The following is a 17,623-nucleotide window of genomic DNA, read 5'->3' on the forward strand; positions in this document are numbered from 1 at the left end:
ACAGGTTTTGATGCGATTCCATTGCAGGAAACTGAGGAGCAGGTACATGTTAGGAGAGAAGAAGAAGAAGAAGAAGCAAGTGAAGACTTGGATGATTTTGTGCATGATTTAGATAGAGATGTGATGTACCAGGAGAGATAAGTGGCGAAGCAATAGAGAATGAAGAGGATATAGAGAGAGACAGATTAATAGGAGTGGATGACGATTTTGCTGATTTTGAAGATTTAGACAGAAACGAGATGTTACAGAGTGATGACGTGATTGAGAATGAGGAGGATATACAAGTAGAGAGAGACTCAGAAACAGGAGAGGATGATGATATTGCTGAAAATGACTTTGATTTGGGAATAACAGATGAAGAACCGTTTCAAGGACACAATATACAGGAAACAGTGGAGGAACATGAAATTTCTGATGACCCAGCTGTATTTAGAATCGTTGAAGATTTATCGTATGAAGTATGTGAACTGCAGGCACATAATGAATTTTTGTTGAGGGATGTAGCTGATTTGAAGACGGAGAATGAATCGTTGAAGAGACAACTTGATTCATGTTCGCAATACATGGGGGCCATTCAAAATGCCTATTATGCCTGTTCCACTCAACATGCTGCATCTCTGCTTGTTTCCTTGAGCACAGCTAAGACAACAAAGTTTGGTGCTGAATTGATTCTTGATAACGATGAAAAGACCCAATTTTATACAGGTCTGACATCATACAGCCTTTTTGAAACACTGTTTAAGTTATTAAAACCATTTATGGAAAAAAGAATCAGTAAAAAGAGACCACCTCTCTGGTCTATAAAGGATGAATTTTTTATAACGCTGTCGAAACTAAGGCTAGGGTTGCTCTACAAGGATATTACTTGCCGTAGTAACATTTCTGAGTCTAATGTTTCCAAGATTTTCCATAAATGGCTAGACATAATGTATCGTGAATTACAACAACTCATTGTGTGGCCTGATAGAGAGAAGCTGTATGAAACACTTCCAATTCAGTTCAAGAAGCACTACTTCAATGTCATATCGATTATTGATTGTTTCGAAATTTTCATAGAAAAATTGCTATCATTAGAATCAAGGTCTTGTACATACAGCCAGTACAAGAAACATAACACTCTTAAAGTTTTGATCTCCATAGCACCAACTGGTTCTATAACATTTATATCAAATGTATGGGGTGGAAGGGTTTCGGACAAGGTCATAACTCAGAAGTCAGGATTTCTAGATAAGATATCGTATGGCGATGTAGTAATGGCTGATTGAGGTTTCAATATTGCAGATGACTTGGCTATTCGAGGAGCTTATTTGGAAATTCCAGCCTTTACAAGAGGCAAGAAACAACTATCAATGGCTGAAGTTGAGAAAACCAGACAACTGGCACGGCTACGAATTCATGTCGAAAGAGTAATTAGGTTATTACGTAACAAATATATAATTTTACAGGGAGTACTTCCAATCACTTTAGTGAAACGACCTTCAGATACAAATGTAGCAACAATTGAAAAAGTTTTTACCGTAGCAGCTGCATTAACTAACACATCCAGTTCAATTGTATTTAAGTAATATTATTATTTTATTATCAGTAACTCCTCTTTCTCGTCTCTCATTTGGCTCTGTTATTTTCCTCTCTAAGTTACTTTCCTCCGCTTTATTATTATTGATTTGATTACAATAACATTAATTTAACAGTAACAACTATAATGTAAAACCTTTGTCATGAGAGAGGTATAGTGTTGCTTTGCTACTTCCTCATGATCTCTCCCCCACTTTAAAGCTTGAGCATTAGGATTCACAGCATAATATTGCATTATGCTCTTGACTATTGAAGTTGGGTATCGTTTCCCCATATGCCGTAATATACTATGCATGTGTGACGCAGTAATTCTTCCTTTTCTATGATTTATCAACACTTCTGACTTGGCCTGTTGCGTTGTTGCTTCAGCAAGATTTTTTGCCTGCGTCTGTGTGACTGTTAAGCTTATGAATGTCCTAGAACGCACATTGTGAAGGTTCACAGCGGTCACACTTGGTTCATAAAGATCCGTCAAAACTTGTGGTAGGTCTGGATCCATATCAGCTATATCAATGGAGAATAAATATAGATTTAAAATCAATAGATACATTAGAAAGATAGAAAGAGATTAAAATTACGTGCACTTGTATCATCACTGTCTTTCAATAACTGCACATCATCTCCTAAAACAAAGAACATCAATGATTATTATCATGCATAAAGCAGCCAACCGTACCACTTGTACTTGATTCTTCTTCCTCAGATAAGGTTGCATCGGAATCATCTATTGAATACTCTGAAGTTATTTTAATGAACTTCAAGGTACTTATAATCAACAACATACCTCTCATTGACAATTGCTGGCAAGGGAAGCCTGCCTTCACTGTAAACACAGCAGCTGTGGGGCACACTTTGTGTAGCTCCTGCAGCAATACTGTTTCACTAATTCTTGGGTTGGCTAAAGTATTCCTCTGTGGCTGAGAGACTGTTTCCCCTTCTTTTCTAAATCTCTTCCTAGGTTTCTCAAAATTAATTTGAAAGACAGGGCTTGGTAGTGTCTGAAAGATACAATTAATTAGAAAAGTACGTGTAAAGCCAAAAGCATACCAATGTAGAAAAAGATTGATTCCATACACATGGTAACGAGGTGCATGTCTTTGCAGCAATCCCCAAGCGGATACAAGCCTCCACTTTGAACAATATTGCAGCGACATGAGAACATACTTCACCACATCTATTAGGAATATATAATGTAAATAAATCATTATGATTGATTTAAATTGCCAGTTTACCCAGCCATACATGTACAGTGTCCTGTTAAAATAGTGCCATCTTCCTTTTTGACAGCTGTCCATGTTTGATGAAAATTTGTAGTCCTTTGTGATGGACGAACCTTTGCTTTCAAAACACACACATCAGGATTAGAGGGAAAGGAGAAGAGAAAAACAGTCTGAACCCAACCACTACATCAACACCAATGAAATATTCATACACATTCAATTGTCAGTGACTATTTACTTTATATAGAAGTTATATGCATCTAAACTGTTGTATGCCTTCATCTTCTCCTTAGTATATGGCCCTGGGGTTTCTATTAAGTAGGTATATATACACCCATACTCGACTGGGGGCCACAGGCTAATATCATCAACCCAGCCATCAGTTATTTCATAGGGATCCACGCTTGCATCGTAGTTTTTCTTCGATATGTCCTTGATTTTTTTGTACATATCGCTTTTTTCAACTTCTGGTAGCGTAGAAATATAGGAAGGTGCCATAACAGCAGCCAGACTACAGCTCTCACATTGAGTTTGACCTCCACAATACCTCCACAATGGCGCAAGCGGATGCCACTTCTACTAATTAAGCACAACACGTGTTTAGAATATTTACGGAATAACATTCACAGGAAAGATATGAATACCAAATTTCAATTCGCTAACATTAGTGACAAAAAAATGGTTTCTTCTCAACTGAAACCGACTATAGAAAACTAAGCAAGTCTTACCGAAGCAAGCACCTGTGGTACCAGATTCAGTGTCAGGATCATTGCCAGTAAAATCTTCACTACTCAGTGAAGTATCGCACTCTCCTGCTATGCAATCTGAAGTTGAAGTGCTACTAGATCTGGACAAAGTGATTAAAAAGTACCCCAAGCATGTTGCAACTGTAAGTAATATTGGAAGGCTTCCATTAAGGTTGGCAACTTGGCACTTGAGTTTTGTTTTGGGAAGGAGCAGCTACAACAGTGCTCTGTATATGGTTTTATGCTGCGTTTACACTACATAGGTGGGCCAAACCGTGCTGAACCAGACTGAGCTGGCCCTGCTGTACTAACCATGCTGGCCTGGTTTGGCCCAGCTAACTTCAGCTCAGTTTGGTTACTGTTTACACTTTCACATTCATCATGCATTTAAAGACTAATATTGGAGTCTTCCCCTTCCCAACCAATCCCAGCTCATACATGTACATGTGTCTTTAACAGGATGCTTGGGTCTATAGAAATTACACAAACATGTACATTGAATAACTATTATACTGTTTTTTATACTATGATCTTGGTTTAGGCTCTGGCTGGGTTCCCTTCCTACAACAATTCTCCTGTGAGATTCAAGCATCACACTAGCTGTCCATATCACATCCTTAAATTCATCATTGATAGCTTCTTGCAAATGAGCTTGTGCACAAGTTAACCTCTTTATCTTAAATGGTCATAAATACACATGTAAATGCTCTGTCTCACCTAGTTTTATTGTAAGTATTATTTGGCAATAGGCACTGCCTCTAAAAGTCCATCCTAGCTTTGTATGAGAAGATAAAATAGTCCTCAGTGACAATGGGTAGTGTTTGTTGGCTAGAATCCGTTGAAGCTGCACAGCAGTCGTCTCATCATCTAATAGCACCTGCTCTTCAACTATTTTCAGGACCTCATATGTATTTATAGTGGGACGACCAGAACCTAAAATTTTTATTTAATTATTGTAGTACAACTCCCTTTGATGTGATTTCTACAGCCCTCTCACTGACATGCCTCAAACGCTCTCCATCACTGGAGGAGGCTCAATTGTCTACATTATCCATATTTTACTCGGGTTTCAGCTGTATCTCTAACACTCTCTTTGATGTGCTTAAAATGCTCGCCTTCAAGACCAGAGTCCTTTCTTCTTTTGAGGCTAAAGAAACCTTTCTTCTTTTACAAAAAGGGTAGTTTTTAGTGGTTGCTCCTCTCCTAGGCCTAAACCTCTTAGGGGGTTGTTCTTGTACTAAATTTAAGATAACAGTAACATTCGGTACATGTAATGTTACCTTACTATCTCTTTATTGATGGCTCTAAGTTCATTAATTCTGTCAGCCCTCAGTTCCTGCAATGAGGTTTGTCCTGCCGGTGGCAGAGAGGATGCCATGGACTGGTGGTAGTAGTACCCCCGGGGATGACCGGACTGGGACTGGCGGTGGTAAACCACTAAAAACATTTACCAACTTTTAGTGGTTTTTTCAACTGCTAAAAATTGCTTTCGATCTTAAGTTTCCTGCTTATGCATGTTTGCAGTAGTCTGAACCTGAGGGGATAATTCACTTTCTTTTTGATCACCAACATTATAAAAAGAATCTGTGTAACATTGGATTTGTACACACTCAACTCTGGACCTCGGCCTTGTGTTCTATTTCTGCCACTCAACCTGGGGCTTGTGCATACCATTCCAATATTACACACTGACCCATAATTAACTATGTAACATTTGAATGAGGGATTTATTTATTGTACTTGTACATATTTAATACTTCACGATTTTATAACCATATGATAATTGTCTTAATGCATTGGTGGTGCTAGTTGGAAATGCTAGCAGAACCAGAATGATTATATTCATGTTGTTCAGTTGTTGTATTGCCAAACTAATGAACTTGCCTCTTTTTTAGAGCAGGTTCCTTCTATTTCTAAAGATTCCATCCTCTTCTTGTCATCAGCCATCTCTCAACGATTTGCAACTTTTCTTCACTTGTAGCAAAATGACTATTCGTGTCTCCTTTAATGTTCTAATAACAAACTAACTTCTCTCTTTCTACTTTTTTAGAGTAGATTAATTTTTTTGCCAGCCATGTCTCAAATCTCGACTCAGTAGCCATGTGGTACATTTTGTGTGTATATGTAGGTAGCACTTGCACATATACAGTTTTCAAAGTCTGGCTTAGGCATAATGTATAGGATCATATTTCACTTTCTCATACTACACAGACTTGTCACAAAAACACAAAGGTATAGAATGAGGGATACTGCCTGATATTTTCATGGTCAGATAATGAAGGATATCCGTCTTAGGACTTCCTGAACTTAATTTGTATATAACTTCTCCATTGTCCATAACAATTGACGAACTGCTCCTTAATAGTCTAACTCCAAGAAATGGTAAAATGGTAGTTGCCATTGTCTCAATAGAGGAATATCAGTAACATTATGAAAGAACTGGTTGAAGAGCTGAGAAGAGAAGGGGTGAAAGGAGACTTTACGTCAATAATGGTTGATAGACCTCCCTTGCCTTCTTTAAGATTGTCAGAAAGCGATCATCAGCCTGTTCCAGGTAGTGTTTTCGAAAGATGCACTCAGTAATATAGGAATCGTACATCTCTGTTACAGTACCTGATCGAGGGAGAGATCGCTTAATTGCCCTCCAAGTGCTCTCTATGGTTTGGGTGTGATCCCCAGTTTGACTGTTAACGAACTTTATACCATGGTTCACAGTCCCATGAATATATCCTTCCTGTTGAAGGGTACTGTAGCTCTTCTAACAGTTAGTGATGACTTTCGTACCCTGAAGAATATACTTCTTAATCAAGGGGATCAAAGTAGCAACAGATCTGTCCTGTAAAGTCACCATGAAACACCTCTTCAATCCCCTTTCAATACCTCCAAAAACCCACTGGCCATCAACCCTCAATCCCCTATTAAACTTCCTTTTACCGAACTTTGACTCGTCTACCTCCACCACTTTTCCAGGTCCTCCAAGAGGCTGACTGTCTCTCTCAAGCACTGTGAGACCAACCTCCCTAGCAAAATAGCACCAAGCTACAATGGTAGAATTGGATCCAATGCGGCATTTCCTGTTTGCTCCAAGTGCCATATCCAATAGTAAGTCAGTTTCAGAATCTGCTCTAGAGTCAGACGAGATCCCTCACACCAGCTACCTTTCCTGATACTGACCTTCTTATTGCAGGACTTCTGGTCTGAGCACCTCCAAACTATGAAGTCTCGTGAAAAAGAAGTGTCCTTTCCCAGCCTCATCCTCCCATTATCGCACTTAAGACAGCCATGATAAGTAAAGTTTCCTAACACCCCTTCCCTTCTCAGCCATTTGCCTATCTCTTCTCTTGTCTTGCTGCATATAGCATAAATGTCATCTAGTATCATTCCATTGGTAACAATAGAATTGGTTGCCATTTTGCCTGTAGATCACATGAGGTAAGATGTGCATGTGGTGCTTAGACATATGTAGCCACATCCTGTAATACAAACACGGTAAAATGGCGATTTTGCTTGTGGCTGGTAAAGTGTAATCTACCCTAAGTTATTACACTATAGTTTGGTATCATTTTGTTAAATTGTTTTGATGACATTGGTTGCAGTATAAACAAATCACAATAAAAAGTAACAAGTGTTATCAGGTGAACAAGTCACAATTGTTTTAAGATGAGTATTCAACGGTTCTTGCTTAGCACTATCTGGATCATACAAGTATACAGCTTTACTTAATCAAAATGTTCAAGAATTCCTTCGGCAGATGAAACCGTTGACTTGTACACTGTATTACCTTTTACATCAGGTATGATTCCTCTAGTTGCTGATTATTTGCGGTAAGGAAGCAGTTCTTTTCATTTTGAGAATTTTTGCTGACTGCTTAATATTGCAACACATTATTGGCCTTCCTCAGCTTTGTGTAGGCGAGGAATAGGTACTATACTATTGTCTGTCTGTCTTTCATTTTCATTGTTCCCTGGCATTTACAGCACTTAGCAAGGATGTCACTAATATGATGCACTGATTCTGAACAAATGATACAGCTAGAGGAATTTAAAATAATTAACACTGATATTATTTGCCCAACAGCTGGTGGATTTGTGAATGAATGCTCCTCTGTTTCATACTCTTTGTCCTCTTCAATAATTTTATCATTATCTGAAAGCAGTTCTACAACTCCACCATCACAAAATGATAAATACTAATTAAATATTAAGTGGATCACTGATTGCCCATAAGCAGTGAGCTCCTTTGCTGTTCTGTTGGGTGTAAGTACTGCCAGAAACCCCCAAAAATAGAACGTTCATGACAGAAGCACCTCAATTTCTCTTAGCTTTAATTTGGAGCCTGAGCTTCAATCCACCCATTGGGACTTGAGAGTTGTGTTGTCGGGCATCAGCTCATTCATTTCCACTAACTTCCCTCCTTTTATTTTTTCTGCTATTTTCCCTGAGATAGGAAGAAAGGAGTGTGAAATGGCCATGGCTTCAGAGAAAGTGGAGGCAGAGGTTCCCTTTGAGCTTGAGGAGCTGTCCAATGGGGAGATCAGGGATCATCAGCTAGGCTGCTCAAAGAGAAGTTTCTGAATCAGCTGATGGTGAAACAGTTACAATAGAAGGATGTGATGGAAGAGCTGCATTTGAAATGGAATTATTATTATTGCAATTAGCAGCTTCAGAAGAGGCCCAAGGAAAAATACAATAATACTAAAAGGTAAAAATATAATAACATGCTTTAAAATAGGAATGTGCCTTTGAACTGTGCTCAAGAAGCCTAACATAAATAGACCCACTCTTGTACAAAACTTTAATGCCTTTCCCATCAAATGATAGTTTGCCATCGGGAATCAGAATATGACGATTCACACATTTCACAAATTCAAAATCTTCGGGACTAAAACTTTCAATTGAATGTATGGACGATTCCTGGGTCTTTATGACTGCCACAATTTCATTACGTCTGACATATTAGTAGACAGGCACACAATACCTTTAAATATTACATCATAATTTTTATTGATAGACAGGCACACAATACCTTTAAATATCATGTCATAAGTTTTAACAGTGTGCTCATACCCCATATACTCAAGACATACAAGGTTTCGCTGATACTGGAGAGTATTCTCACTTCTCTCTCTCTTCCGTTTAGAATACCTATCTATACGAGCAGCTGGATTTGACTTCAACTCTTCTAGCAATCTTGAAGCTTTGGCAATGGTACTCTCAACTCCACTAGGAGAACTATTATTGCTAGTGGCCCTACTTCATGAAGCAAATGTGCTTTGTAATTCAGAATTGATTTCAGTTTTGCCTATAATAATAAAAATTGAATTAAACTAAGCTAACTTAAAGTATTTACTATTGCTTTGCTTGCTGTAGCTCTTCAAAATGACACGTTGACCCATCTGTGTCACTCCCAACATAACGAGCTGCTGTTCGTCAAGTATTGGTATTTTATTTACTGTAACCTACATAGAAATTAAAATCAGCAGTAGTTTTATTTAAATTAGTTTTTTGCAAGTCACATGCATAAGCTTAGTTAATTATAGCCTTAAAAATTTCCTGGCTTTCCTAATGGTCACCATGAGTCCCTGGCTAGCAGCTTCCGCCTGACTAGTGCTACCCTGGTAGTAGTAGCTTACTTTTTCTTCTATAAATCTCTGCAGTAGGTGACTAACCCCAGCCACTTGCAATGCTTCAGCAATACTATCTTTATCCTCTTGCTCCAGCTCCTGCTTATCACCCTCATTTACACCTTGATTAACACCAGAATTGTCCTCCTTATTTGATTAGGGCACATGCATACTGCATAGGGCAATGCCACAATAGGCGTGGAGGATGTCACATGACCTAACCCACCCATTAATAGTAAGCATGTGCACTGCACTGCACTGCACTTGTGCGTGGAATTTCATTCGATGACTATTATTGTTATTGAAACATTTGCTTTGCCATAGGTTGCTGAGCAAGGCCCACATGCAGCCCCTGCGCCCTTGCTGGGCTCCCAATAACCACCCAGGTTCATGCATGTGAGCACCTGTCCCGGATCGCCCAACGACATGCAAACCATATTAACTAAGCCTATAGGCCCCATACGTTTGTGTGAGTGTGTGAAAGTTAAGTACTGTAGCATACCTGATAATGGAGGCACTGGCCTTGGTGGAGCTGCGGGCATGGTCCCGGCATAAGGAGGAATAGATTAACCGGAGGCCATCTCACAAAGAGCCCATTGACTCCCTGTTCAATCCCAGCCTCGACAGCGGCATTGATAAGCTTCATGAAGTCCCCGGGCCCAGGCGAGGCCGTGGCCAGGGTTTCCCCAGCTGGACGGACAACAGGAGGGTGGTCGCGTACTGACGCTGGGGTAGTTGCAGTAAAAACAGTTGGTGAACTTGGTCCAGTGATGTCTGACAAGGACGGGAGAGAGAGGGGGGCAGCCACCAGAGCCCGACACGGTCATGTCTAGAGAGGTAAGAGCCTCTGCTGCAGAAGGCACAGGGTCATGAGAAGGTGCAGCCATCACAAGAGTCTAATAGAGAGAAAGCCGGACGGGAGCTTAGAGAGTAAGGACTTTAGCTGAGCTAACTGCAAGCAATAATGCCTCGACCCCTGCAGACTCGGGGCCTTAAATAGGCAGCGTAGCTGTGGGCGTGGTTAACCTTGCTTAAAGCTATGCTCTAACTGACAAATCAAAATTTTTTATCCAGATACTCTGATAGTAAGCAGATATCTGGATAACCAGGATATCCGTTTCAGCTCTACAGCACAGGTGGCCACTGGCCAAGAAGCAAAGATAGTTAATGATTGACTCATTGTGCTACATGCAATAGTTGTAATGTAAACTCCAAGCTGTCAATACCTGCAGCTGGTCATATGTTTTTTAATAAGGCTAACAAAATCAGTTCCTGACACTTCAAACTTCTTTCCTTTGCCTATAACATTTAAATACAAGTTGAAATGATTGTAGAAACAGTTACATGTACATCAGCAACAGCAGTGTCAACAGGAACAGCTGCAAGATCCTTTTGAAGTGGTGTAATATAGGCCTTCCCTTCCTCAACATAAGCCTTCAAGTATCATGGAGTAGTTGTAAAATTATATGGAATAACTTCAAGCCCTCTTAAATTTTGAATACATCTTAACAACTCGAAACCACCTCCTTTTGCTAGTACCGGATAGGATAATATTATTTGATCTTGTAACTCCTTTGCATTTAGTGACGGTGACATACCGATTGTGACTGATCTTTCCCCTACACCAGTATCTTGTAGCATCAACTTCTGTACTTTTGTTGTAGGTACTCAATTAGCATCACAATTAAGCAAGCAAAAGAATGTGAACTGTAGTGGTTTGGAGCTGAGTTTCCCTCTCTTTTCATATGGCACAAAATTAAGTCTTTGTTCAGCCTGCGACCCAACGTTCCTTAAAGCCCTGGCAGCTGTATATGAGGCATTCCCTACTCCTTGAAAAACAATCAGAACAATAATTATTGTAAATGGTGCTGTGAGTCCAAAATACAGTCATTTCTCAACAGTTCATTTGCTAAAAAAGAGTAGAGTATCTATGCTGGATGATGAAGATCCTCTGGCTCCCATTGTGATTGTACTTGGCCTAGATCTACTGCTATATACATTGTACATGAGATTGGTTGTGTGGAACTGGAATATTAGGGGACAAAAGAGGGGATACATGTATGTTATCATCATTGTCCTTGTCAACTATGGCAAATCTAGAGTGAGGCAGTTCAATTGCTCTAGTGAGAGTATTTCTGAGCTCATCTTTAGCTTCCTCACGTGACATTACTATGCTAGCAATAAATGGCTGGTTACCACAGGTAGCTTAATTCTGGTCTGTCTTGTCACTGATCAAGTCGCTTGATCAGTGACAAGCCAGACCAGAACCAGAAGAGCAGCAGTCATAGCAGTGGCGCTGTACTTTGTGCTTTGAGCATGCGCACAAATGAACATCCACTCTGATAGGTGGAGCTCAGGCTGCTCTCAATTTTCATTTTACTTTCATTCTTGCTTACATATTATCTCTTATGTTTTTATAGTCATATAGACTATAGAGAAGTTTCTGGCAAAGTTGGCAAAATTAATATAATTTTTAGCATCTTTTAGTCCTCATTTATGACTTTGTAACTGCAATTTAAAAACAAAACAAACAGTTTTAAGTAGGCCATTGGGAACCTTAAACTGAGATTGATTTATAGTCACATAGTAACTCAGTGTAATGTGAAATGTTTCTGCTTGCACTTACAACTTAAAATTGATAAATTTATTGAAACACTGATTTGAAATTTGAGTGTTGTGAAGTGATTATTTGTGAAAAATAGCAACTAATAAGTGAAGAATGATTAAGATACGGAGTCAAAGAGCAAGATTTGATTGATGCCTACGCTTGGGGGCATGGCTGAGTACCTTTCATCTACAGCTTAGGTTTTCTGCATCAAAATTTACTAGTTTTGCTATGAACCACTCTGTATAGCTAAGAAGTAAATTGGAAACCACCATTCCCAGTATTAAATAATAGGTGGGGCTTAGATCAAAGGCTTCAACTGTGCCATTGTCCAGTTATTCATTGTCCAGTTATTGGCACTGTTAGTACCAATATCTGGATAATGGCACAGTTCAAAGTTCAGGATATTGGCAAAGTTCAAGGTGATTAATGTAACAAGTGAATGAAAAATCATTAAAAAAATCAATGGAGCTTGATATTAACATTAATTGCACAATTACTGCAGCTACTAAAAGTTGGTTGAATGTTATGACTCTTATGAGGAGAGGATTCTGTACTGACACATTCTGGAGGCATATTTTCCTTCTTACTATCTTCTTCCTTTTTAGTAAATGGTTTAGTGTCTGAAAGGTCATAGGAGATGAAGAAGAGAGAATAGATGAGACATATTCATGTTGCTTGGTTAAAGTTCTCCCGTAACATCAAAGAAAGAGCCTTTAGTGATAAGTGTTCTGATCTCTCTTAAACTATCTTCTCTGGAATTTTGAGGATTGAAAAGCCTAGTAGTGCCTGTAACACGAAGACTATGATTTGTTTTGCCTTCTATACCAACAGCACTGGACATTTTAGATACCATTCCATTTAGGGTATTCCTTCCTACTGGTTAACACATAAACCAGGGTATATCACATTCTTGAGCTGCACTATCTAGACAGGGGCGTAAATAAAAACAATCTCCATCATAATTCTGTGGTATTTTTAGAAAGCAGAGTGACAGGATATAGTGAAAGCATCTGTTACCCAGTGTAGCATCAGCATACTGCTTCACTACTTTATTGGTATGCTTGGCTTTGTAAGTTCCAGAGCGATTTTTGGAACCTGTCTCAGCAAATTGTACATAGTTTTTGCCCCTCTCAATTTCAAAAGTGAACTGTGACAACTTTAATTCACAGTGTTCCCTACCAGCTCTAAGAATTAGAACTTTACCATTTTAAAAGAAAACTGTATTCAATATCATTCGGGGATTGTCAAGTACTAACACTTTCTTGCCCCACATCAACTGTTCCTCCTCATATGTGATTCTTTCTGCATGTTTTTTAACTATACCAACACCAGCCCTCCATAACTCTCTTGAAACTCTCTCTCTCTCTCTTACTCCTCTTAATCCTGAAAATTCTGGATTTCGTTCATCTAGGAAGTTGATAGCTTTCGGATTCTCACTGACCATGTGTCTCCTCAAACCAGCCAGCAACAGATTAATGGTCTTATTGGGGTACATCTCTCCCTTTGTATTTCTGGTCTCAATCACATATAACGAAAGGACTCTATTCAGTTCAGCAGCAGACGCCTTATATAGCACGTCAGGACGTATGTGTTCTTCTTCGTACTTGGAGATGTTTCTACTCTTGACCCATTTGTTAAAATTTGTGACAGCCCATTTCATATTGGCTCTTGTAGAGACAAGAACAAATCCTTTGGAATACTCCTCCAGTTTATTGGTAGATACAGTGGTTGCAAAATGTTTAGACTGTACAGTTGTTTTCTCTGAAGAGGGCGCTTTTACAAGCTGTCAAAGATCATCGGCATCATCAAAATCAAAAAAGCCATCTGGGATCTCCAAGGTGAACTCTGAGACAGCCATCTGATCGTACCTTCTCTATTTGCCACTAGTCTTGCCACCTCGTCAGCCTTAATTCTCAATTTTTCTCACTTTTGCCTCCTGAGACGTGGCTGATTGGATGCAGTGCAAGCTGCGCACACTGCACACGTGGTCGATCAATAACGCCACTGCGCTATTATTTAAACCAGGTAAAGCATAGTTAGGAGTGCCGCACAGTCTCTATTGTTACTGCTGTGATGTCATTACTCGGGCCAAGGCCCTTGTGTTACGTCACAGCAGTGCCCGTATCAATTGTGTGGCACTCCTAACTATGCTTTATCTATTACGCAAATGCTAAGTTGTCAATGTTGTATTAAATTTAATGGATTATTAGAATAAAATGAGGGCACTTCTCTGCTGTATTCTGAACTCCTGAAATAAAATCATCTCTAACTGACAACTGTCAAATTTTCTAAACCTAAGTATTTATGATTATTATATCAAATAGAAAGAAAACACAAAAGTATATGGAAGACATTCTCATTTAAAGTACAGACTTACACAAAAAAGTTTAAGGCTAGAGTGTTTGTTACTGGCTAGTGCAATTTTTGGACCTACTTGTACCTTAGATATCAAAACAATACCCATTAGAAGATGTCTGAAAACTTCAATTATAGCGTAAGTTCATGTTTTTTAAGCATCAATAGATAGTTCATGAAATTGGCTTTCAGAAAAAGATACAAATATACATCATAACACCCCTGCTAGGGATGCAAATATGATGTATCCCACAGCAGGGGTGTTATCAACATATTTGTATAGTAATGAGTGGGCGTATTAAAGGCACACCATTGTGAATGCTCAATAGCACTACACCTCTTTCTTGGTAAAATACTACAATCGGAGCAATCGAGGTTAAGAGGCTTTGAAAAAGGTACTCTATCATCTGATTTATGCCTTAGATTGACACATCTAAAGTATATTTCTGGCTGCAATATCTGAAAGAGTATAATCTAGATCCAGAACAGAGATCTGGCGTTTAGTGCTAGCGGGCTGTGTATCAATCTTTCCTTCCCCAGCCATCTTTTTTACCATTGAGGCTTGTCAACTATTGATTTGAACTTTATGTGCATGGATTATTAATCAGTGGTTATGTTGCAGTTTAGGTCCTACCAAATTAATGTATTTAAGTGACGTCAGGTTAATTAATTAATTTATGTCACTTACACAATAATAATAATAATAATAATAATAATAATAATAATAATATTTTAATAGTTGCTAATGCGCAATAATATTGCTATGTATTTTTTAATTTGTTTATTGAAACAAATATTAATGATGAATTATAAGACTCTATTCCTCTGTGACCTAGCTATGATCAAGATGTAACTACAATTATGGCTTATAAGCAAGTATCTTCTAGCCAACTCTAGCAGTGCAAGAAATGTGGTGCATTTTGCAGAATAATGTCAAAAATGAGTCAAAAGTAAGGATGGGTCCTTTTAAAAGGATGCCAAGTAGTTGTATCTATAAGGAATGACTCATTCTTTTCTGGAAGCTATCTAAAATTAAATGAAATTGTAGATTTTATGTATTGGTGGTCATGTAAGAGCACAATTCAAGCAACAATGCACGAAACTGGACATTCAGAGCACACTGTTGTTGACTGGTTTAACTTTTTCAAGGTATTTGTGCTGATTACTTCCTGAGTCATCCAACACTCATTAATAGACCTGGTTCAATATTTGAAATAGCCAAGTCTAAATTCGGTAAAAGAAAATATAACAGGGGCAAATATATTGATGGGCATTGGGTCGGCGTATTGATCTAAAGTTGTCTGGACTCTGGAGGCTCCTTTTTTTCCAGCTTTGTACCTTGGGCTACTGGGCATTGACAGTTCACTTTCAGCTTATTATCTGTACAATATGTTTTGTATATTTTATTTTAAAAAACTTTTTACTGTCAGAACTGCTGAGATGTAAATAAAACCATAGAGATACTGATATCACATTTGTAACTACAGGCGGTGCCTTTGATACGCCCACTCACTATACAAAACTAAACGGACAACTGTACAGACAGAGTTCATATAGGATTTCATTTGGCCATTAGTGCAGTACTTCTGAACCAGGTATCAATGGATTGATTTGATCTTTATTTTTTGCAGCAATTATAAACTGTGTCTCTCTTTGTCTGACACAGTGAGGCTAGAAGGTGGAGCAAATCAAAAATAACTTGAAAACATTCGACTTGAATTATGACTGAGAGTGAGGCACATGTAAATTCAGTGTAGGTGCAGAATGATCACTGATCCTTACTCCAAACCATTTCATTAGATTTATAGTCTTGTACCCGGGCTGGGTGACTAAACTATTAGGTTTATTCTCCAATCAAACCACCAGTTCCTGATTATAAGCCATGAACTTCAGTGATTTTTCTCCATTTTCCTATATTCCCGACCAAAGAAACAACTTGCAACATCGCTAAGCAACACATGGCATGTGCATTGTACATTAATTTTACTGTGGTTTCCAGTCTCTTTCATTTACTCTAATATCTATGGCTTTTGGTACCATTTTTTTGCCCAACTACTCTTGTAATCCTGCCGCCTCCTATCATGTAAATTCTGATTAGCTCCTTTTATGCTGTTCCCTATTCTGTCACATGTGGGGCATTATTTCATGTTAGAAACATGTCAAACACTTTTCCAGTAAGCTCAAAACTGTTGCAGGTAAATGTAGCATTATTGCTTTTGATACCTTAAGATTAATTAGAAACAGCAAAGCTTTTCACTGGTACAGGTTTGTTGAAGCAACTACCACAACAAAAGCAATTTGTTAAATTAGACCAGCTGTGCTTTAAAATGTTAACTTTTTGAGAAACATTTATATAATTATTGACCATCTCTTATATCTAGGCTGAGTCCTAAATTTTGCCTATCTAAAATGATGCAGTATTTGAAACAAACACACTGCAGGTAAATTAATGTACATGTACCAAAATTATTTTATGATTGAAATTGATTATTGATTATGATGATACAAATAGATGCAACCCTATTGAATTAAGAGTACAATTGAATCATAATTGTTATCTCTACTATTATGACTGATTGTCTTATGGTGCAAATTTAAAATTTGCCTGTAAGTGAGTGTCCTTGCTTCATGTGAAATGAACAAGGCTATGAAAAAGCTTGGCATTAGGGAAAGACATGATAGTATTTATCAGCATCAGATGAATATGTGCATTGTGTATGTGATGGTTTGAGCAGAACCTGTCATCAATCACTGATGGCAGGTTTTGCTTTACTAATTTTAGCTCTTTTCTTTAATGCTTTGTAGGTAGTGTGATGAACAGCTACATATCTGACAGTGACAACTGACTTGATTCGTATGACAGCAACCAGTATTATGATTGTTTAATGAAGAATGATAATTAAAAGTAAGGCATCAATAGTCAGTCTTTACTTTTTTAATTTGCTGTAATACTTAGATTTTTTTGAGAGTGAAACTACTAGCATCTTCAAGTGTAACGATGAGTAGTGAGCCCAACAAATTAGGAACGCCAATCAACCCCCAAGGAGATAGCTGGTACAATGCAGGTGTATACTAAGAAACACCAAATGCCTGATGAACTAATTTTGAAGAAAGGAACTATTATTTGCATACATGTACCTTTTGTGTGATTGTTATTTTCTCAGCCACTTACATTGCCTTTTCTTAAATTTTAACTGTTTTTTAGTTTAGATTTAGTTTTATTGTGTGTTTCTCTTTCAATTATTATTTTGTTTATTCATCTTTGATCATCTTTCTGATCAATATGATGTTATTCTATGCATAGATTAGTCTCATGCATGGCCTCCAGATGCGTGACATATTATATTTTGCTACAAAATGCTGTCCTGGTCCACAGTTGCTTGTGACATGTAGATTATCTGTCATATGTAATTTATATTTTGATACAAAGGGAAAAGTTTTACTTCTAAATTGAAAATAATATGCGTGATAGATCTAAATCTATAACAACAATCAT

The 17,623-nt window shown here is 38.1% G+C and overlaps 2 protein-coding genes and 1 long non-coding RNA gene across 3 annotated transcripts; 2 read left to right on the plus strand and 1 right to left on the minus strand.

Moving 5' to 3' along the window:
• The first annotated feature begins 21 nt into the window (after positions 1-21).
• On the plus strand, positions 22-1,468 carry LOC109580825 (uncharacterized). The gene has a single exon (XM_019994369.1). The coding sequence runs from the start codon at positions 240-242 to the stop codon at positions 1,263-1,265; it is 1,026 nt and encodes a 341-aa protein (XP_019849928.1). The 5' UTR covers positions 22-239; the 3' UTR covers positions 1,266-1,468.
• Positions 1,469-2,109: 641 nt separating this feature from the next.
• LOC109580826 (uncharacterized) lies at positions 2,110-2,821 on the minus strand. Its single transcript, XM_019994370.1, has 4 exons — positions 2,808-2,821; positions 2,360-2,749; positions 2,252-2,299; positions 2,110-2,198 (listed from the first exon to the last, which is right to left on the minus strand). The coding sequence occupies exons 2-4, from the start codon at positions 2,727-2,729 to the stop codon at positions 2,125-2,127; spliced, it is 492 nt and encodes a 163-aa protein (XP_019849929.1). The 5' UTR covers positions 2,730-2,749; positions 2,808-2,821; the 3' UTR covers positions 2,110-2,124.
• A 13,236-nt stretch (positions 2,822-16,057) lies between these two features.
• LOC109580827 (uncharacterized) lies at positions 16,058-17,470 on the plus strand. Its single transcript, XR_002184387.1, has 3 exons — positions 16,058-16,568; positions 16,933-17,032; positions 17,084-17,470. It is a non-coding gene; the product is annotated as an uncharacterized LOC109580827 (long non-coding RNA).
• Positions 17,471-17,623: the final 153 nt, after the last annotated feature.

This window comes from Amphimedon queenslandica, unplaced genomic scaffold (genome assembly GCF_000090795.2).
Source record: "Amphimedon queenslandica unplaced genomic scaffold, v1.1 AMPQUscaffold_13474, whole genome shotgun sequence".
Taxonomy (NCBI): Eukaryota; Metazoa; Porifera; class Demospongiae; order Haplosclerida; family Niphatidae; genus Amphimedon; species Amphimedon queenslandica.

Coding starts and splice junctions, on each gene's coding strand:
- LOC109580825 (XM_019994369.1), top strand. CDS start 240: ATGTTACAGAGTGATGACGTGATTGAGAATGAGGAGGATATACAAGTA.
- LOC109580826 (XM_019994370.1), bottom strand. CDS start 2,729: ATGTCGCTGCAATATTGTTCAAAGTGGAGGCTTGTATCCGCTTGGGGA. Junction 2,300..2,359: donor CCAGCAATTGTCAATGAGAG/GTATGTTGTTGA, acceptor AGTATTCAATAG/ATGATTCCGATGCAACCTTA. Junction 2,199..2,251: donor AGAAGAATCAAGTACAAGTG/GTACGGTTGGCT, acceptor TCTTTGTTTTAG/GAGATGATGTGCAGTTATTG.